The sequence below is a fragment of the Sitophilus oryzae genome, unplaced genomic scaffold, assembly GCF_002938485.1.
Source record: "Sitophilus oryzae breed Bouriz unplaced genomic scaffold, Soryzae_2.0 scaffold_1297_pilon_pilon, whole genome shotgun sequence".
Taxonomy (NCBI): domain Eukaryota; kingdom Metazoa; phylum Arthropoda; class Insecta; order Coleoptera; family Curculionidae; genus Sitophilus; species Sitophilus oryzae.
Window position 1 is genome coordinate 8,391,700 of NW_022145945.1, and position 23,317 is coordinate 8,415,016.

General features: G+C 33.8%; 1 protein-coding gene across 6 annotated transcripts in view; it reads right to left on the bottom strand.

The window, feature by feature from the left end:
- Nucleotides 1–23,317, bottom strand: part of LOC115874690 (protein turtle) — a 241,578-nt gene that overhangs the window by 60,479 nt on the left and 157,782 nt on the right. For 2 of the 6 annotated variants that reach the window (XM_030889926.1, XM_030889922.1), the window contains exons 4-5: nucleotides 17,376–17,533; nucleotides 701–852 (exon numbers count right to left, since the gene is read on the bottom strand). In XM_030889926.1, the coding sequence (XP_030745786.1) occupies nucleotides 701–852; nucleotides 17,376–17,533 (310 nt within the window). Of the gene's footprint in view, nucleotides 1–700; nucleotides 886–17,375; nucleotides 17,534–23,317 lie in introns of all 6 variants that reach the window. The other 4 variants (XM_030889924.1, XM_030889921.1, XM_030889923.1 and 1 more) reach the window with 3 other exon arrangements.

The window sequence follows — 23,317 nt, forward strand, 5'->3', positions numbered from 1 at the left end:
GTGTTGAAAATATTTCGAAGCATTTAAACAGTCAAAGCAAAGAGCTTGTAGCTTCCCTGATAAACAATTTGAACGAGAACGTGACAATAAAGGTCGTTTATTAGCCTTCATTGCAGTCAGAAAAGTTAATTTGATTGATAAGCACATTATACCACTTTCAAAGTTAGATTTTATTAAATTCTGTGATTATTAGTTTATGCATTAATAGCACTCTCTTGCTTTTTATTACCACTTATGGCGTTGTAAGATGTACATCAATAAATAAATAAATAACCCATAATAACGCTTAGAATAATCTTCATAATGGACTAGTTTTTGCCAATATGTAATAAATAAAACGAGCTATAAACAAATAAATCAATTAATTACTAAAATATTAGTTATTAAATTAAAAATAAAAGATAAAACTCTTTAAACAATGATATAATAAATATATTGTTTGTCAATTTTAAATTAAGATTCATCCCATAAATCCATCACAATCTCGCAGCGCTGTCGCCATCGCTTGTCACTCAAAAGTTGATCACGTTCATCGGAAATTGTTTTGCAATTAATTATCTCAATTAAGTAGCCAATAAGCCGGAGATAAAAAACTAAAACTGGCCTTGTACTTACACTAAAAAAATACAGAGCGCTATAATACATAAGGATTCGGGATCCATTTAAAAGGATAATATTGGATTAGATCCGGAATACTCACCATCCCTGATCAGATTCCCGGATATTGGTGAGGTTAAGCGAGGCCGCTCCATAGGGAGAATCCTCGGACACCCTGGACACCCGCCCTTCGTACCCTTCGCCGCTGTGCGTGGGGTAGCTCTCGTACCAAATGTAAATCGGTATGTCCTGTCCCTTTAAAAAGTACTCAATCAAGGTACGGCTCTTCTGGATGAAAAACAACGAAAAATGACTTTAATCTTTAAGGTTCTGTGTATATAATATCCTTCTTTTAGGATAGTATTAAATTTCTACGCTCTGTAAAGAAATCGGGTTAGTTTGTTAAAAAGATCTAAAATACTAGAATATAAGATTAAATCAAGCAATAATTAGGTTTCTGAATAATTATTATGCAGATTAATTACTACTATAAAAGTTGCCTCACACGTTACTGAGTTCATAAATGTCTGAGGTATCTTCTGAACGTTGCTGGGGTAACATTCATAAAAGAAAGTTTGCGTAATTTGTTAGCGCGTTCTTCAAAGACCATCATTAAATTTTAAAGTAATTTTGAAAGTCGTTTGAATGAGTATATGTACGGATTATTGTAAAAATGGAGAAAATTGACTACCAAGCATTATTCAGATATCTGATGCGAAAGGAAATACCGGGTGCGTATCAAGAGTGGCACACCCCTATAACTTTTTTATATTTTCAGATAAAAAAACTAGATTTTCTATATTAGTATATGACATAAATTAGGATTGATTGACGTATTCAATTGTTTTCGGTCACTTCCTGTTTCACAGGAAATTACTACAACTTTTGATTTTTAAATGACACCCTCGGTATTTTTATTATTTTATTCGATAGAAAATGACATTCTCAATAGAATGACATATCATATGTCAACTTTTGACATTTTCGTTTAAGACAGAATTGAATTTTAAATTTCAATCTAGAGTGCCATGGCTGTGTTAAAAACACTAATTTTAAACCCCCCATATTTTTTTACTTTATTCGATAGAAAATGACATAAAATGACATATCGTATGTCAACTTTTGACATTTTCGAATATGCTTTATTTGAAATTGCAACATGCGATTCATATCGACAATTTGACTCGAAATACCAAGTGTGTGGTACCAAATTATACGCAAAAAACTGCTTTTTTCAAATATGCTAATGAACCAACCTCGTTCCATTTGAGAAAATTGAGATATTATTAAAAATACGATTTGGGCACCAAACCAAACCAAACCGACCAGGACAAAGCACGAAAAACATTAGATGGTCTAATCTATTTTTCCAAAGCTCCTTAATTAAAAATTAGTGCTTTTAACACAGCCATGGCACTCTAGATTGAAATTTAAAATTCAATTCTGTCTTAAACGAAAATGTCAAAAGTTGACATATGATATGTCATTCTATTGAGAATGTCATTTTCTATCGAATAAAATAATAAAAATACCGAGGGTGTCATTTAAAAATCAAAAGTTGTAGTTATTTCCGGTAAAACAGGAAGTGACCGAAAAGAATTGAATACTTCAATCATTCCTAATTTATGTCATATACTAACATGCCAAATCTGGTTATTTTTTCTGAAAAAATAAAAAAGTTATAGGTGAGAGCCACTTTTGATGCGCAGCCGGTATACTTATGCAAATAAAAGGGGAACAAACTCTGCACCATTATCAGCCACAATGATAACCACCTACTCTTCTTGATGATATTACTCTGTTTGTAGAGGACGTATCTAGAATTAATATTGGATAAAAAACTAAACTGGAACACCAATTTGAAAAAAAGGGTGCCATACTCTATGGGATGCTGCCGAATTTACGGCAGAAACTGAGGAATACTTCCCAAAAATATGTACTGGCTTTACATAACAGCCATCAGACCTATAATCACGTATGGTGCAGTTGCGTGGTGGCAGAAAGCCAACCAAGCAACGGCAAAAAATAAGTTGTCGAAAATACAACGACCAACATGCTTAGCGGTGAATGGTACCTTTCATTCTACGCCGTCAAAAGCTATGGAAACCATACTCGACCTCCTTTTTAATTTTTATAGAGAGGCGAGATGGACTATACGTATAGATTTTTAAATATGGCATGAAAACACCAAAGTACAATCAAGTTTGTACATTCTACAGAACTGAGCCAAACTGAGCCAAAGTAGGCCCGCAGTGGAGCGTCCCACAAGGAACCCTTTCTATTTATATTTTTTACTTTATATTTTTGGATATCTCGGATGGAGACATCTTAATTGATTATCTTTTAAAATTAATAAAAACTAATTTAAGCTTTATAATTAATATTTAAGATTAATTTTTATATTACTATCTAGTTTTATTTTTTTTCATCCTAGTATATTAAAAATTGTAAAATATATCCATAATACATAATATTTGAATATACGATTCTCAAGTTCTTTTTATAGTAAAACTGGAATTTTAAAAAGGTATATTAAAAAACAGTTATTAATTTAAATCCAACTCGCTAAAAGTCAATTACAATTTCGTATTAACATTAAAACTTTTCTATAATAAAACTTAAAACGGTTTTATTCACCTATATATTTCAAAAGTCAAATAATATAAATTTCCTGGCGCAATCAGCCTTTATGACTGACGAATTTTGTCGATTCAAAATGTTATGTCAGCACAGACGAAATGTAACGTCATTACAAATCAAAGCTAGTCAGGTCAATCGGACCTTTGGCTCGGACATTTTTGATGAAAGGATTTTCGTCCTTTTTACGCGATGTTGCAGTTTAATTTCCGGTATACCCACCGGAAGAGTGAAAAATGTTAGTGGTTATTTTTGGACGAACTTAAGAGAAAAGTAGTAAAAGATTAAAGTCATTTTAGTACAAATACGAATACTCTACCTAATTTAAGTTCTAACATGCTTCAGTAATATAATTTTGTAATCATTACAAAATGAGTCGATTAATTCAAATTTATATTTTTTTAAAAATGTAGTACAGTTTTAAGATCTCATGTTCGAAGCATCATTAATGTATACAGGGTGTTTCGAAATACATGTGTGTAATATTTCGTGGGGACATCCCTGATGTAAGATTTATTTTTATATTAACATAGGTTCGATTCTGCTTTGTTTATATAGGGGGTTAAAGTCTTGATATATTTTTTCTATTTATTATAATTTGCTTCCAAGTGCTTTTAGCGATTCGAATAAAATTTTGAGGGTAAAAGTTATTATAAGTGCTACATATTTTAATGTTAAAAAAGTGTCGATAAATTCATCAGGTACGTGCATATGGGTTATCACTGAAATATTTTTCAAAAAAAAACATGTGTTCCACTGACTTTTTTTCTATTGATATCAAAAATGTGTAGGCCGTTTAATGCCAATTAAAACTTACCTCTTGATATTTTGTCGAATTCGGCCTCCTTGATGAGATAAATTAAATTTTATTAATCACAATTAATAAAATTAATAAATTATATATTGTACCTAATTTATTATTAAATATTATTACTATTAGTTATTACTACTATTAGTTCAATCTATATCGATTTCAAATAAAAAAATAATGGTATTTAAGTATATAATGATATTTAAGATAATTACAAAAAACCTAGTTTTAAAAATGTTGAACATCCTGTAACTCTAAAACTATGCATTTCCATACTCATGTTTATAGGAACTTTTTGTAATTTTCGATCAGGAATCGATGAGTACTTAAAACTTTCGCAAGTTAATGATATCATTTTTTTAAAGGTTGCTATTAGACTTGGATCAAGGAAAATTAATAAGAGTTCATCTCATCAAGGAGGCCAAAATCGACAAAATATTAAGAGACAACTTTTAATCGGTATTAGACTGGTACTATTTCGCTAACAAGAGAAAAAAAGTCAGTGGCGTACATGCTCTTTTTAGAAAAATAATCCAGTGATAACACATGCCCATCCAGGGTGAGTATTTCGACACTTTTTTAACTTTAAAATATGTCGCATTTATAATAACTTTTACCTCATTCGAATTGCTAAAAGCACTTGGTAGAAAATTATAATAAATCGAAAAAAAAACTAACCCCCTGTAGCGACGAAAGGAAGCAACAAGTTGATATAAAAAATAAATCTTATTTTTACATGAGGAATCTCCCCACGAGAGATGGCACATGATTTTTGAAACACCCTGTATAATACGACAACTCTGCCATGTGAGAGTCGCTCTATTCCGACTGGTCGGTTACTTAGCCGATCCACATTTATAATTTAGCTTTGGGGCAGCTTTACGGCAATCTAAATTTTTTGAATCTTGATTTTTTAAGAAAACAAAAAACAAAATATTATTTATTAATTCATACTCGTTTTGTAATATTTTTTTTCCAACAATCTAAACTACACGTACATTGCGAGATATATTTCAAACATATTTAAGCCAAATCCAGAGACAAAAGGCATACTACAGATACGGAAGCAGCTAAAATAGAGATTTAAGCTAGAGATAGAGAGAGACAGATGTACAGTTTCCTAGATAACATTCGTTTGACATAAATGTGACCTTAAACAGATAACAAGTTTTAGTGTTGGTAGTTTGTGCAAAATAGATAACGTTGTTTTGCCATTTTAAGCTACAGTTCATACGAAATAAACTTTTGGTCACGTGATTAAGCTTCACCGGCACAGCGTTGCCCACTTTTATATATTTTCTTTTAATCAAAATATTTTTGAAACAAAAATAAATTAATAATTATAAATATATAAACAGTTAGTATTTACATTAACAAAACTCACCAACTTAACAGCACTTATGGGACATAAAGGGCCATTACTACCGCCTTCCCGTTCAAAATATTCTAATAAAGTTGCGATGAGTTTTTTACGGCTATTAAGATAACTTGTACTCTTCCCACTAAAAGAGGTTCTAAAAAGAGCAATGTTCGACTGCAAGGTCTGCTAGTAAACATTTTTAAGCTTAAAGTATTACAAAACTATTTATTTTTAACTAAAAACTCATAATAAAAAACTGAAGTGTCAAAACGAATGACAATGTCAAGAAATAAATAAATAAATGCGGGAACTTGACATTTTTTACAGCAAAGGTGCCACCTGAATCCCCAGCGGGAAATTTAAATTCCACAGTCAGCACGGCGCGGCGCCGAATATGTCCATGGTTGGCAACAATGAATTGAAAAATCGCGCCTTCGATGACGTAACTAACAGTTTATTTGGTATGAACCGTACAAGATAATCAGTCATTTGCTGTTCGAAATGGGAATGAAATCATGTAACACGTTTGTGCTGAATTTGACAAATTACTATGATCAAATCTGTTGTAATGTAAAAAAAATTAAACCTAAAGCACTAACGTGTCTTAGTGATACAAACAATGAATGCCGTGGTGTACATTACGAATAAAAAATATAAAAAACACTATTGATCTGCTCTCCATATCCCCAAGGTGACCAACAATCCAAATAGGGCGCTAGTGGTTTGCACATGAGCGCCATTTTTCAACTCATACTAATTCAATAATAATTAAGATTTTTATAGCGGTATAATAAAAAATATATATTGATTTAATAGTGATTAATTTTGAATTACATTAAGAATACAATTATTTCTACTAACTTTTTTTTCATTTAAATCAAAATATTCTTTCTAAAACACCACTATGTTTGGTTAAAAATGTTATTGGACTTGTATGATGCTTAAGAAAAAGTCTTAAATAACATTTTCAAACTTTAAAGAATAAATATACCTTGTAGATGCATTTAGAAGCCACTTAAAAGCACTCGATAGTAAAATATTTAAATCGCTTTAAAACTTACTCACGATACTCAATCAGGGCTGGATTTATACAGGGTGATCCGAATTGTATTCAAAAAACTTCCAATAAAAATAGGTAAAAAAGATTGTATATATTTTATTTATGTTCTCTAATACTTCGTTTCAGAGATACGGGGTGAAGAAGTTTCATTTTTATTTCCATTGGATAAAAGAAAATTTGGATGGACGAAGATTGGATGAATATTTGGATTAAAATTGGTGTCTCGGTTTTTTACATGATAAATTTGATGTCGATGGCAATATACACCTATACCGGGTGCGTCTCAAAAGTGGCTCACCTCTATAACTTCTTTATTTTTTTAGATAAAACAACAAGATTTGGTATGTTAGTATATGACAGAAATTGGGATTGATTGACATATTCAATTGTTTTCGGTCACTTCCGGTTTCACCGGAAATAACTACAACTTTTGATTTTTAAATGTCACAATCGGGATTTTTCACTTTATTCGATACAAAATGACACTCTGAATAGAATGACATATCATATGTCAACTTTTGACATTTTCGAACATGGTGTATTTGAAATTGTAACATGTTTGATTGTCCAATTGAAAAATTGAGATATGATTAAAATTACGATTTGGGCATATTTTAACCGGCCAGGACAAGACACTAAAAATATTAGACGATCAAATCTATTTTTCCAAGGCTCCTTGATTAAAAATTAGTGTTTTTAACCCAACCATAGCACTCTAGATAGAAATTTAAAATACAATTTGTTTTTGAGCAAATATGTCAAAAGTTGACATATGATATGTCATTCGATTCAGAGTGTCATTTTCAGTCGAATAAAGTAAAAACATACCGAGGGTCCCATTTAAAAATTAAAAGTTGTAGTCATTTCCGGTGAAACAGGAAGGGATCGAAAACAACTGAATACGTCAGTCAATCCCAATTTGTGTCATATACTAACGTACCAAATCTCGTTTTTTTATCTGAAAAAATAAAAAAGTTATAGGGGTGAGCCACTTTTGAGACGCACCAGCTATACTTTTAACTGGTTTGAAGAGTAATAACTTTTCGTCCTTCACCTGTATAAAATTACTAAAAAATAAAGTTTTTAGCCGTTTCTATGTAATAATGTTGATAGAAATAAAAAAAATACTTGACATTACTGACAAAAAATAAACGTGTTGACTAGATAGTTATTTGCCTGAAATCATAAATCTGACAACTCTTTATTTTTCTAAATTAATTATAATTTTTTTTCTAGAAAACTTTATGATGAAACAGTTGCTGTTGAACCTTTGGCACAAAAATATTTCAAATTTATGATTTCAATCCAATAACTATCTACTCGTTGCGTAGTTAACATATTATTCAATTTTTGCTAATGATGATCATTAGTAGTAATGATTTTTACCAAGAGGCCTTTTTTACATAAAAAAAATGTATATTTTTTCACCCAGTAGTTTTATACAAGTACGAAGGAAAAGTTATTATTTTTCAAACCAATTAAAATATATGTAGGTAGCGCTCCTTACAAATATTAGTTTCAAAATCAAATTTCTCATGTCAAAAAAAACGACGTTGTTCAAAAATTAAAATGAAAGTGATACTTCCACACCCTGTATATCCAAAACGAAGCATTTTAGAGCATACATTTATACGTATTTTTTTACTTATTATTATACATAGTGTCCCAGAAATAAGTGCAATGTTTCGGCCTCAGAAACACGCCCATGAGGTTTTTTCTTGCGAAAAAATTTAAAATTTGGAATTTAGTTTTAAGTTAAAAAATAAAATTTCTTATGAATATGGCAACACAAGTAGTAGATTAAATTGGAAATGAAAGAAAATACAGAAAAGATCCAGTGGTTCTCAAAATTTAAGCAAAAAAAAACACTTTTTGTTTAAATTTTCAAAGTAAAATAACTCAGTTATTTTGGACTTATTTGAAAAATGGTAAAGAGAAAAAATGTTTCTTTTAGCCAGATCTACCACCCCTTAAAATACTTGCACTTATTTCTGCGACACCCTGTATATAGTTTTTCTTCAGAATATGTTGCCGAAGTTTCCTGAATACAATTCGGACCACCCTGTATATTCAATTCGTATCTAAATCTTAAATGAAATCAAATATATTAGTCTTTATACTGTTTGGAACCATAAATATTTTATATTCTTATTGACAAATTATACTTATAAAATCTACGACCTCTCTAAAAATTATTTGCAAAAGTTTAAATCTTATTTTATATTTTAAATAAAGCAAACAATTTTTCAATAAAACATCAAATCACAGATTATTTTATAGGATATTGATATTTTTAGACAAGAGATAAATCCAAAAAATGGTAAAGGTAGGTAAAAATATAAATTTAATGAATAATATAAAAAGTATGCATTTCAATGAATATTGTGCAGCATCGATCGATGTAGCCAATGCATAAATAAATTTAAAATACTCAATTAATTTAATTAAGTTGAACAGTAAATCCAATAGTGCTTTATTTCGTTGTTTTTTTATACTTCTATTTATCATTGTGAAATATTAAATTTTTTTTATGAAATATTTCAATAATTACAAGAATAAACAGACAATGGCCATTGAAACAGAGCAATGCAAATAGAAAATATAGTTACATATTCGGCTTAATTATAAATACGCCTTCATTATTGTGTGGTTTAAATATTTATTGTTAAATTTATATAAATTTATTCCATCTGAATAAAATAATTAGTACCATATTTATTGGGATTATTTTGCATTATGCATTAATTGAAACATTTATATTAGAGATTATAATATTTATATATCTAATTATTTAAAAATAAACACGATAACACTTTAATTGCTTTTATACAGGGTGTCCCAGAACTAAGTGCAAGTTTTTTAACTGGTAGTATAGTTCGACTCAAGAAATACGACCGTGCGGTTTTTTTCCGAAAAAAAATGTTGAAAATTTTATATCTTTCGATATTTTCCGGAAAATGTTGAAAGACTTTTGAGTGCCGCTTGTTCAGTTTCCGGAAATTTATTTATAGTACTTCGAGAGAATGCAATATTGCAACCTCCTACGTTATCCAGAATCTATACTCTGTTTTTTATTCTCAGGTAAGATTTCGACAGACGATGACAGAAAAAAAACAGATGACATCCATACCAATCTATTTATTTTACTAAAAAAAGTTTCTAATATTTAGTTTTATTAAGTTAACTCTGGATGGGTTAATACAAATCCGTCGTGCGTCGCCTCTTGTTGTTTTTAACCAGTTTTATTGGTTTATTTCAAAAAGGACAGATCGTATTTCAATTTTATTGATTCGACGGAACAATGAACGACAAACGGACGCCGATGCGTATGAACTCGCCTTTAGATTTTTGAGGCTTGTCAAAGTCTTGTCAAATTATAGGTTATAATTTTGTGTCAACTTATATCAAATACCCTGTATTTTGGAAGATAATGCATTTTCATTCGTGTTATTACGTGTGTTGTGTGTCTTTTGAAGTCAAGTGGAGGGAAAATCAAGGGAAATTTAACTTTATACCCAGAGCACAGTTTATAGTTAATACTCGGTGCCCAGGCAGAAAGTCTTCTACACCAGTAAAGTTATCAGCAATAAAGTTTGTATACCATCTCGTCAAAGATAAGTGCATCTCGTATATTGTACAAGGATCGTACTAAATATACTATACTAAAAACTGGAGTAGCTGTAAAATAAGGACATCACACGGTAGGTAAATAATGGATTTTAGTACTGCAGAAAAATAATATCAAAAGGTACTGGTTTAAAAAATTAAGATTAAGGTTAATTAATCAACCTTTAAGGTATAAAATTCGGTAAGTGTTATTATTAATAAAATAGTTTGTTTTATTTATGTTGTTTTATTTATTTCTGTGTTCAAATATTATAAATTTGTATTTGTACATAAGTTTTATTGATAAATATAATAATAAATGCGGTTAAAGTTTCTTGAAGTTTGAAAGTAATAAATAGTTTAATTTTTTGGTATATAGTGTTCTGTTCTTTTATATGTTTTGTTTTGTATTAACACATACCGTTTTTTTTAATAAAATAACTCGATTAGATTTTTTCAGTTTTATACAGTTTTTTTCACAATATTTTGAAGTAATCACTTGTCACTCGAATTTTAAATATATTAATTTCCTGCTATACCTTCCAATTGTACCAACTTATTTCTTTGTAAAATAAAATAAACTACTCTAAAATTAAAATGACAGACACATCTATCACTGTCAAGGATCTTGTCGTTGGACAGACTATATATTGTCACGTTTTTCGTCGATTCCGTGTGGATAGAAAGTCACAATTTATTTAAACACTATTTATTTAACACTAATTAACAAAAACAATAACGATAAAAGACTTATAGAACTATTTACAAACGATTTATAACTAAGAATTTATTTTGAATTTTAGCGCGTCAACTGCACTGGTATATTTATAACTGCCCCCTGTAGGCCACAGCCGCCGGCTTTTATACCGACAGGTAAAGAACTCTAGAATAGTCCATAGATCGTTAGGTGCGTAGAGAAGGTTTTCGAATGTTCTCGTATGTACTAGTCCATTCCAGTGGGACTCGATTTTTCTCGAACGAATGAATCATTACGGTGTATATTCTTTAATGCGATGTTAAGGTCATCTGAGGGCGGGACATATAGTTAGGTTAGGTCGAGTTCACACGGGTCCGCAACACTGCCCCCTTCTTAGATACATGCTCGTCCCGAGATGTACACGGTGAATGAAGGTATTTGCAAAGCTGGCCCCTGGTACATTGCGAAGTCTGGTAGAAATAGCAGTCTACAGTTTTCTCTCCCGATCTCAGCTTTGGGTTGTAGCAGCAAACGAGGATCTCGATTCCCGTAAATCTGAACAAGACTTCAATCATGTTCCGGATTGTACGCCAACTCAAACCATCGAGTCCACACGCCAGCTTCGGAATGGCTAATCGTGCAATGTTGTTGTTTAGCAGGGCTTCTCTCAGTTCAATCAGGGTCTTCCATAGATTGAGATAAGTCGGCTTACTCGGGGACCATTCCTTGGTGACCAGGTAGAAGATGTGCCTTGCTTGACCATGTGCATTGTCGGTTAGCCTCAAGACGCTTCCAACCTCTGGATCCTGTCGGCGTAGTTCTCCGACACGCCCAAACTTCTCATTGAACGTCGCAGCGATTCCTCTGGACATCCGCAAATCTCGAGCCACACAATGAGCGAGCGAATAATCAGGAGGCACGGAAAAGAGGTCTCGTTGATCTTCTTTGGTTACACCATAGCGAGCCTTCTCACTGCTGTTGTATCGGGCCATGAAATCGTCAAAGGACATCTCCGAATCAGGGGGATCAAAGCTGCAGGTTCTCACGGTCCCAGCACGATCTTCTATTTCGCCTTGGTAGGGGCTCAAACGGTTGAAATGGACTACCCTCGGTTTTCCTTTTGGCAATTTTCTGATACGGTATACGACGTCATTAATTCTATCCATGACTTCGTATGGCCCTTCCCACGAGGATTGTAGCTTCGGAGATAACCCACGACGTCTCTGCGGGTTATATAGCCACACCAACTTCCCTGGTTGGTATCCTCCATGCTCAGCTTGAATGTCGTAGTGTTCCTTCATTCGGTCACTAGCACTTTGAATATTTAGGCGGACTCTCTGATGAATGTCGTCCATCCTTTGACGTAGTGTGTGGACATAATCTTCTCCGGCGACTTCTTCTCCCGGTCGGCAACCAAATTTCAGATCACAGGGTAGGCGCACTTCCCGTCCCATAACGATGCTGGCTGGAGTTTGCCCTGTAGATTCTTGGACGGATGAACGGTAGGCCAACAGGAACAGGTGAAGAAATTTGTCCCAGTCTCTTTGGTGGTCAGAGACTACTTTGGCCAGATAACGGTTGATAGTTCTGTTCATGCGTTCAACCATCCCATCGGATTGTGGATGTAGAGCAGTCGTCCTGGTCTTGCGGATGTTCAGGACTTCACAGACGCCTTGGAACAGATTGGACTCAAAGTTTCTTCCCTGATCTGAATGAAGCTCCATGGGAACACCAAACCTGCAGATCCATTCTTTAACAAGGGCATCAGCAATCGTGGACGCTTCTTGATTTGGCAACGCGTAGGCCTCGACCCATTTGCTGAAGTAATCCATTACTACCACAATGTATTTGTTGCCATCGTTCGTCTCCGGGAAAGGACCAGCCACGTCGATCGCTATTCGTTCGAAGGGACTACCAACATTGTACTGGCGCATAGGGGCTTTACCACGCTTTTGTGGCCCATTAATGGCTGCGCAAATGTCACATTTCTTACACCAGGCCCTCACATCTTCTTTGCAGTTCACCCAGTAGAACCGTTCACGCAGCTTGCCAAGTGTCTTGGTAACACCAAGATGTCCTCCGCTGGTTCCATTGTGAACTTCCTCCAAGACTTCTGGGACCCTCTTCTTTGGAATGACGATTTGCCTTCTCTCTTCTTGTCCCTCCGGTCTCTCAATCACACGGCGAAGTAATCCGTTATCTATTACCAATGAATTCCACTGGGACCAGTACGACTTCACGTTCGGCGAATATCTGCAAACTTCCTCCCACGTTGGTCTCTGGTCCGCGTTTTTCCAGTTAATCACCAAGCCCAACTCTGGATCACTGATTTGGTCATTTGCAAGATCTTCGGTTTGCCAACTATCACCAACCACAGTCGTCCTTAAGACTTTCACTTCTTTCTCTTCTTTGTAACGATTTCCCATCTGTCCGCAATTCCAACAGCGAATCGGTCCCCCCTTCTTGCTCATATACTGATCCAGTACTTTCCGCACAATCCTTTCCACTTTGGAATCGTCGGAACTCTCCTCAACAGCCCGTACAAATCCTAGAGACCTAGAGCATTCTTTCGCGGCCTCAAATTCCAGGGCACGTGCTAGGGCATCTCCCAAATGCGTTGGATGAGCTAAAAGAAGTGTTTGCCTTGTCTCGTTGTCACGTAAACCATCAATAAAAGCCTGTACTGTTAAGCGCTCCATAACATTTTCGGGCATAGCAGGGTACGCAAGGCGAACGAGGCGGGCTACGTCGGCTTCAAACTCCTGCAGAGACTCATTTGACTTTTGAATGCGATTTTTTAGCTGGGAATGATAGACATGTTCCAAATGAGCTTGGCCGTACCTCATTTCTAAATGTCGTACCAATTGCTGATAATCTCCCTGTTCCGATGGTGACAATGTCTGCAGGATATCAGTCGCATCTCGCAGTGCGACAGTCAAAGCGGTAGCTTTTCAGCGATTGTCCATCCGTTCGCTCTCGCAGCGGCCTCAAACTGGCAAAAATAATTGGCCCAAGCGGTTTTTCCGTCAAACTGTGGAGGCTTAATAACTGACTTTGAGATATACTTATTTTCGACTAGTTTCGGCCCCTCCGATGTTTCTTGACATTTTGGTGAATTTGACTTCGCTATTTCTTCTCTTAATATTTCGATTTTTCTATTTACATCTTCCTCAATCTCTGTTATTTTGTCTTGTGTATCTGTTATCTTCTCTTCTAATTCCCTGGAATTTTCTGTTATCTTTTCTTCTAAATTAAGTATTTTATTATTAAAGCTGGCCTGTATGTCTTTAGAATTTTCATGCGATCTTATCTTCTAAAATATTAATTAAATCCTGGGAATTTTCCATAATCTTATCTTTCAAACTGTCTTCTAAGTTAATTATTTTACTATTCAAATTGTCGTTTAAATTGTCTTGTAAATTTTTCAATGACGAGTCAAGGTCACCTTCCAGCTCGAAGTAAAATGTGTCAGGATCCTCACCTTTCTCCACCAAAACGTCTCTCAGTCTAGCTTGCAAAATGCTTTTCTTTCCATCTGTCTCGCACTCTCTCTCTTCCAATATGCATTTCAGTTCGGACACTTTCAAGTCTTTCAACAATTTTTTCGAAGTCATTGTCAGTCTTATTTATTTTTTTTAGTCTATCACACACGCCACACTTGACACCAATTGTTACGTTTTTCGTCGGTTCCGTGTGGATAGAAAGTCACAATTTATTTAAACACTATTTATTTAACACTAATTAACAAAAACAATAACGATAAAAGACTTATAGAACTATTTACAAACGATTTATAACTAAGAATTTATTTTGAATTTTAGCGCGCCAACTGCACTGGTATATTTATAACTGCCCCCTGTAGGCCACAGCCGCCGGCTTTTATACCGACAGGTAAAGAACTCTAGAATAGTCCATAGATCGTTAGGTGCGTAGAGAAGGTTTTCGAATGTTCTCGTATGTACTAGTCCATTCCAGTGGGACTCGATTTTTCTCGAACGAATGAATCATTACGGTGTCTATTCTTTAATGCGATGTTAAGGTCATCTGAGGGCGGGACATATAGTTAGGTTAGGTCGAGTTCACACGGGTCCGCAACAATATGTTTATTACTAAATTAAAAAACTTCACATTTTTAAATTTTTAACACACGAAAATGGTACACCCTGTACAGCTTTATTACATTTAAAGCTTTAGATATTATTATGTCTAAATCCGACCCTGTAAATTATCGCAAATCGGAACAAAAGACAAACGCCCCATTCAAGCGATAGTATAATAGTTAAAAAATTAGTATTGAAGGTAGTATACAGAGTGAAATTCACACAAAAAACGCTAATAGGAAGATATCAAATACATATCGAGAGACTGAAGGAGAAACGTTGGCTTTCTCAAAGTGTATTTCAGATTTTTATATTTTTTATTAACTACTGATTTCCAAAAATGGTTGCTTATTTTTAGATCAATAATTAGTAGTATGAAAGTATGAAACTCAAAAAGGCAAAAATTGGGCAAGTTCAAGGGTGAGTACCTCATTTTATTCCCCCTTTTCAATCCCCCAGTTATTATTTGATATGTCTCTGACATCATTTTTTGTGGAAGAGATATCTCCAATTACTACTTTTTAAATTGCCACTCTAGAGGGCGTTTCAAAAAACATGTACCATCTCTCGTGAGGAGCTTCCTCACATAAAAATATTTTTTTTAATCAACATACTTAGCTCCGATTCTGTCTTCAAGTTTTCATTTTTTCAATTTTATTATAATGTTCTTCTACGTGCATGGTCTTCCATAAAATTTTGAGGGTAAAAGTTACTATAAGTATATTTTAATTCTCAAAAAGTGTCTGTTTAATGCCAATTTAAAGTTGTCTCTTGATATTTTGTCGATTAATTTTTTTAATTTGATAATTTGTCTTGATCCAAGTCTAATAGCAACCTTTAAACATTTTAATATCATTAACTGACCAAAGTGTTAAATAAATCTCATTGACTCCCCATAAAAAAAATTTGAAAAAAAGTTCCTATAAACATAGATATGTAAAACTATGCATGTTTTAAAGTTACAGGGTGTTAAAACTTTTGAAAAATAGGTCTTTTGTAATTATCTTAAATACCATTAATTTTTATTGGAATTGCACTAAACATCATTGTTACAAATTTTAATCAAGGTAAATAATAAATTAGCTTAAATAATTGATTCATTAGTTTTATTTTTATTTTAATTTTATTATTTGTGATTAATAAAAGGGCGTTTATCTAAACAAGGAGATCGAAATCGATAAAATATCGATTCTACTTTTAATGGGCATTAAATGGCTTAAATAATTTTGCTAAAAAAGCAAAAAAAAAAAACAGTGGCGCACATATTTTTAGAGAAAAAACAGGTCGACACATTTTTAACATTAAAATATGTCGCACTTATAATAACTTTTTCCCTGAAAATTTAATTCGAATTGCTAAAAGCACTTGGAAAAAGATTCTAATTAAAACGTTAATTATAAATTTAAGACTTTCAACCCCTGTAACTTCGACACAAAGCAGAATCGGACATATACCGGGTGCGTCTCAAAAGTGGCTCACCCCTATAACTTTTTTATTTTTTCAGATAAAAAAAATTTGGTATGTTGTATATGACATAAATTAGGATTGATTGACGTATTCAATTGTTTTCGGTCACTTCCTGTTTCACCGAAAATGACTACTAAACTTTTGATTTTTAAATGACACCCCGGTATTTTTTTACTTTATTCGATAAAAATGACACTCTGAATCGAATGACATATCATATGTCAAATTTTGACATATTGGCTCAAAAACAAATTGAATTTTAAATTTCAATCTAGAGTGGCACGGCTGTGTTAAAAACACTAATTTTTAATCAAGGAGCCTTGGAAAAATAGATTTGTTCATCTAATGTCTTTAGCGTCTTCTCCTGGCCAGTTAAAAGATGACCAAATCGTATTTTCAATCATATCTCAATTTTTTCAAATAGGACGAGGGTGGCTCCTTAGCATATTTGGAAAAAACATTTTTTACGAATAATTTGATACCACCCACTTGGTATTTTGAGTCAAATTATCGTTATGGAGGTTACAATTTCAAATAAACTATATGCGAAATGTCAAAAGTTGATATATGATATGTCATTCAGAGTGTCATTTTCTATGGAATAAAGTAAAAAAATACCGAGAGTGCCATTTAAAAATCAAAAGTTGTAGTCATTTCCGGTTAAACCGGAAGTGAAGGAAAACAATTGAATATGTCAATCAATCCTAATTTATGTCATATACTAACATACCAAATCTCGTTGTTTTATCTGAAAAAATAAAAAAGTTATAGGGGGTGAGCCACTTTTGAGACGCACCCGGTGTAATATAAAAAATAAATCTTATTTTTATGTGAGGAATCTTCCCACGTGAGATGGAACATGTTTTTCGAAACACCCTGTATATCCTGCAATGAAAATGAAGCGTTTGTCACTTTGGGCTGTTAAGGCTTTCCTGCAAGCTACAAGCTACAAGCGTCCAAACCTAACGAGGCCCCACAACCTCATCTTTTTTACCCCCACCACCAGACAGAGAGCAGAGTTGACGGAAGTATGATCGTACCGTGTCGCCTACCTTCTTCTCCCACTGTAACACGTACGGTACTGGGTGACCTTCGGGGAACTCCACGTGGCAGTTGAAGACCACCGACTCCCCCAAGATGGCGGTGATGTGGACCGCGTCCTGGTAGCCGCCTCCGTTGCTGGCTCCATTACCGGATGCTGAAACAAATAATTATCGATATATACTATGTTTTTTTTCTCAGGTCAGATTTCGACAGACGATGACAGAAGAAAAGCAGATGACGTCCCATACAAATCTATTTATTTTACTATGAAAAAAGTAATAAAAAAAGTTTCTAATATGGATGGGTTTAAATATAAATCCGTCATCCGTCGTCTCTTGTTGTTTTTAACCCGTTTTATTGGTTTCTTTCAAAAATGACAGATCATATTTCAATTTTATTGATTTGACAGAACGATGAACGACAAACGGACGTCGATGCGTATGAACTCGCCTTTAGATTTTTGAGGCTTGTCAAAGTCTTGCCAAATTATAGATTATAATTGGATTATAATTTTGTGTCAACTTATGTCTGCGTTTCGGAAGATGATGCATTTTGATTCGTGTTATTACGTGTGTTTTGTGTCTTTTAAAGTCAAGTGGAGGAAAAATCGAGGGAAAATTAACTGTAGACCCAGAACACAGTTTATAGTTAATACTCGGTGCCCAGGCAGAAAGTCTTATACACCAATAAAGTTACTATCAAAAAAGTTGTATACCATCTCGTCAAAGATAAGTGCATCACGTAGGTATATGGTACAAGGATCGTACTAAATATATACTAAAAACTGGAGTAGCTGTACTATAACCATCACACGATAAGTAAATAATTGATTTTAGTATGTACTGCAGAAAAATAATGTCAAAAGGTACTGGTTTAAAAAAATTAAGATTAAAGTTAATTAAAAATCAACCTTTAAGGTATACAATTCGGTAAGTGTTACTATTAATAAAATAGTTTGTTTTATTTGTGTCGTTTTAATGATTGTTGTGGAATACTACTAATATAATATTATTATTTTTGTGTTTCCTAGCCTACTACTATAATTTTTAGACCTTATAATCCTAGGCGACAGCCTAATATGATTTATTTTCTAAATATCTCCCGTTAGAGAGAAGATAGAAAGTTGCGGTTTGCGCTAATATTTTGGAAAGTTTGTGTTCTATTTAACTGTGAAAATTGACATATAGCCTCTTATTTAATTTTTTTATGCAAAACCGCAGTATCTGTTATGATGTCAAACAGCGCCCTCTAGCTACCACGAAAAAATTTATGGAAACAAAATTTATACTGAAGATCATTAAGGAAGAAAATCTCTTTTAAACGAGCCCTAGTTTGTTAAAATCGGCTAACCTAAACGAGAGTTATCCTTATTTTAATAAAACAAGTTTAACCTTCCCCCACTACTTTATTTTATGAGATAGAGTTAGAGCCAAAATACTCTATATAAAAAAAATACAAATTTCTCGATGATTACAATAGTAATATTTAAAATACTTGTTCACCTGCATATTTTTGAGAAAAAAACTGTTTTCTGATAGGCTATCAGAGAAACGCCCCCTAGCGGACATTTTTCGAACTTGAAAATAATTTCCAGCAATTTCTCTTGGTCGATTTACTTATTAGATTTTTTTCCCCAAAGTTATACGATAAGTAGTTTCTGAGATACAGCCGGCGTCCATTCTTAGTTGGCCACCCGGTACATAAGTTATACTGATAAATATAATAATAAATGCGGGAAGTTTCTTGAAACTTGAAAGTAAGAAATAGTTCTTTTTTTATATTTTTTGGTATGTGGTGTTTTGTTCTTAATCTATAATAAAACACTACATATAATAAAACACTACATATAATAAAACACAAGTATAAAATTAGGCGTTTTATGGAAAACGTCACGTTACTAACAATCCATGGAATTTATTGTTTCTTTAGTTATAGTTAAATATTTAGAAAAGCCATATTCCTTTAGTTCATAAAATAACCTTTGTTAGAAAAATAATGTTAATATCAGTAAAATTAAAAGGCCAACGTGTTCCAGTTTACTGATTAATTACGGTGGATACTTCGATGTGTGAGGGATGAAAATTCCATTTTATTTGCAATTTAATGGCGAAAGCGTTCCATTTTCAACTAAACTGATATAATTTACATGTTTAATGAAAATGTTTCAAGATAATTCGTTTACTATATTATGCGTTAGAGAATCTATAGATAAATGTGTTATTTATAGTTAATAAACATCATTAGCTGTAGAGGACAAAATTATGATAATAAATTGCTTAATGTTTTATTTTATTTTTCGCTTTTTATTTTATGTGTTTCCACATTGCATTTTTTCAGTTAATAGATAGTTATTAATTATCTATATTTCCTTAAAAAATTAAATTAATTTATTGTGAATGAATTCATTGTCCATTTATACATAAACGGAATTTGATTATACCGTGCTGGCAACTGTTACTTTTGGGTCGGTATTTACATTTGTGGAAGTAAATCGCATAGGGATCCTATTAAGTCGGAGTGAGAGAAATGCGACGGTGTGCTATTGCGGCGTTGCCGTAATAGCACAGTAAAATCACGATCGCAAACCGCTTATTTTTAAAAGACTTTTTTTTGAAAAGATAACTAGATACAATTATTAGATATGGTTCTGGGCATCTGAAATGGAATTATAAGGATATCGGGTGTCCATTTTTTTATAACGAGAACACGTCAGTTATCGCGATAATTTAAAAACTCAACTTTTTGACATATAACACGCCATAATTTAAGAACCACTTTAAATATTGAAACTTTTTTTTATTTTGAAGATCGGATCTTTTACAATATGTATAAATAAAAAAAATCGATGACGTTGTTTTTTCCATTCAAAAATTTTAAACAATTTTTACTTTTAGTGCAAAGCAGTTTTCAGTAATCGTGTAACTTTTTTATTTATCAAGATTTTCACTTACTGTCTACAAAGAAAATATAAGAGAAATGTTAAGAAAATTTTTGAAAAAAACTACAATCAATTATTTCTAATATATTTCGAGATATTGATTTCTGAATGCAGAGTTCGAATACCGCGACCACTGTCGAACACCAACTCAATTGTTTCTTACTTGCCCTTAAAAATTTTCAAGTTATAGGGAAAATTACAACGACTCGTTAATAAATAAACAAATAAAGTATCACGAGACGTAATTAAATCGGGAAGCTGAACGCATGATGTACACCTCCTCCCTAAAATTTTAAGTACTGACAGAGGTACTGATTGGGTCGACCGGTCGACTGCGACAAATCTGCTATATCCCCTTCAACGTCTCTTAGCAAGATGCACAGTTTCTTGGTTAATTTCATACGTTTGGCAACGTGTTCTCTCTTTTTTCAGTACATTATAAACGCATTGGACTCTTCTTATGACGCGTTATCACGACTCGTGTACTTGGCAAGTATTTTTATTGGCCTACAGGGTCTGGCCGGAGTGCGGCGTAGTTTCTATAATAAATAACTTAGAAATTCTGTATAGATGCCCGACACACCGTGTATACCAATTACAAATGAAATGTTTGTCAAGTTTGAACTCGTTGCACTTAAACAAAATTCCCAAGTTTTTTTATTCTAGGAGCTACAGATGGCCGACGCACTATTGCCCAACCCTGTACAAAAATGGAATGGTATTTCATATTTGGTTACTTTCCTCTAATCCTAGACAATTTGTAATATTTCTTAAGTAGCAAATTGAGATGAAAACGAAGTTACTTATACAGGTAAAGACGAATCAACAAACGAGAAGTCGTATAGGAAGCGTCGGTAATCTCATCGTAATCGAAGCCGCCCGCGATGGAACGCGGCTGATGAGAAATAGACGGAAGATCGATATTAACGAAATTATCGGCATTTAAGCTACTTCCGATACGCGGCGAAAATAAAATCGATCCCAGAGAAATTTATCGCCGACTGTTGCTAAGCCGAAAGGGTAGAGAGATATAGAAAAGTTTCGCTTAGAGATTTAAAAAGTTACGCCGATTGGAAAGAAAATAAAAAATTAACGGCTACGGATTGGGTGGTTTTCATGGAAAGGTTTAATTTGGTATATATTTAGAATGACCTTGGTTCAATCAATACTTTAAAATTGCTTTCAGCCGATATTAGTGATGGGAAAAACCGATTAATTTCAATAATCGAGTACTCGAGTTTCAATCGATTGCAATAACCGAGCGATCGTTCGAGGGAAACATATCGCTCGTATTTAAAAATACGGCTTGTTGTAAGTACTCGTTAATGCCAAGCGCCAAGCAGTGAGTTGCGTGCGCAGGGCACATATTCTTTCGGTGATAAATGGCAAGTATCAATTTTAGTTTATTTCAAAGCATTGTCGATGTAGGTCGTAAAATGTTGTCCCTCAGATGTAGAACGTAGAGTGTTTAGGAGGGGAGTTAATCACCGCGACCTTATAGATCTATTGTGTGTTCCCCTTTCTTGAGTTATAACGAGTTATAACTCATCATACAGTGTCAGGGCTTTAACAAAAGCCAGTATCTGAGACGGCTCCACAGAGGCCAGCTCTCCATCCTCGACATCAGTCGTACCAAACTTCATGGCACGAATGGTCGTCGTCTCGGCGCACTCAGTGATAAGGTGTTCTGGTGTTTCCCCATTTTCCCCAGAGAATCTGCATTCGCCGTTGTTTCTCAGCTGCAGCCTACTGAGGTGTTCGTTGAGGAGACAGTGTCCTGTTAGAAACCCCGATTTTTCTCGGTCGTAAGTTCTGAGGAACTTTCTCGAGTGTCTTAGACCGTTGGAGGATATCCATTCCAAGTTACGGATGGAGTCTTCCAGATTCTTCAGTTCCGCTTTCAGATGATTCCCGTTTGGGAAATAGAACGGTTCTGGTCCAGTTAGTAGAGTGTTCGCTCCTTTCCTAGCTAGATCATTTGCTTTTTCATTGCCTTCTATCCCTTGGTGAGCGGGCACCCAGAGTAGGAGGACTTTATTTTCTTTGCCTAATTTGTTGAGCTTCTCTAGGCATTCTTTGACAACTTCGAATTGATGGTCCCTCAGATACCCAACGGATAACGTCGTATGAATTTACTACCTGCAATATATGTAGAAAATTCGCTCGGCTTTTTATCGAGTATGTCACATTAAAATCGGATTTCAATTTACTTCATTCTCGAGCGAATTTTCGCTCGAGTTATCCCATCAATAGCCGATATGCTTCAAAAAGAGCTTTAGCTAAATATGTGAATGCCGCTACACCCCCCATTACATTTGTAATAAAATTATAATTATCTTTTACGCCTACAATAAAATGATGACTAAAATAAAAGACACTTGGGGGGTGGACCCTTTGGCATTACAACAGCAAAATAAGACTTAATTGTTCACTCTTAGATCTTATAAATTTCGTGGATAAATCTATTCCATATGTATATTATGCCGAGTCCAGACAAAACAGACAAAACAACGACAAGACAGAAACATTCATGTTTTACGACAAAATTGTGACAAATCCAAAACATTTCTGCGATATTTTTGTCTCATTTTTGTTTTGTTTCAAAATTCGGAGACTTTTCAATGTCCCGTTTCGAGTCGGTAAAGATCAAAGTGTCTATGTTTTGTTCGTATATTTTACAAGTTGCCGACGCAGTGTGGATCACACATGGTTAATAAAACTCATTCGCAAAAAAATAAACTTTTGACTTTGCTGTACTTTTGTCCTTGCGGTGTGGACAATTTGTCTCAAGTTTGTCTATCAGAATTCTCCATTTTTTGTCGCAAGTTTGCCTTTTTTTGTCTCAAAATCGTGTTTACTTTTTGTCGTCTTAGTCTAGACCCGGCATTACATACGACTTTGTTTACGGGACTTTCACATATATTTTTCTATTTCTTTCTTTCTAGAACAATATTATCGTATATGCCTATCCTCCTCTCTGAATACGCTACTGAGCATGCG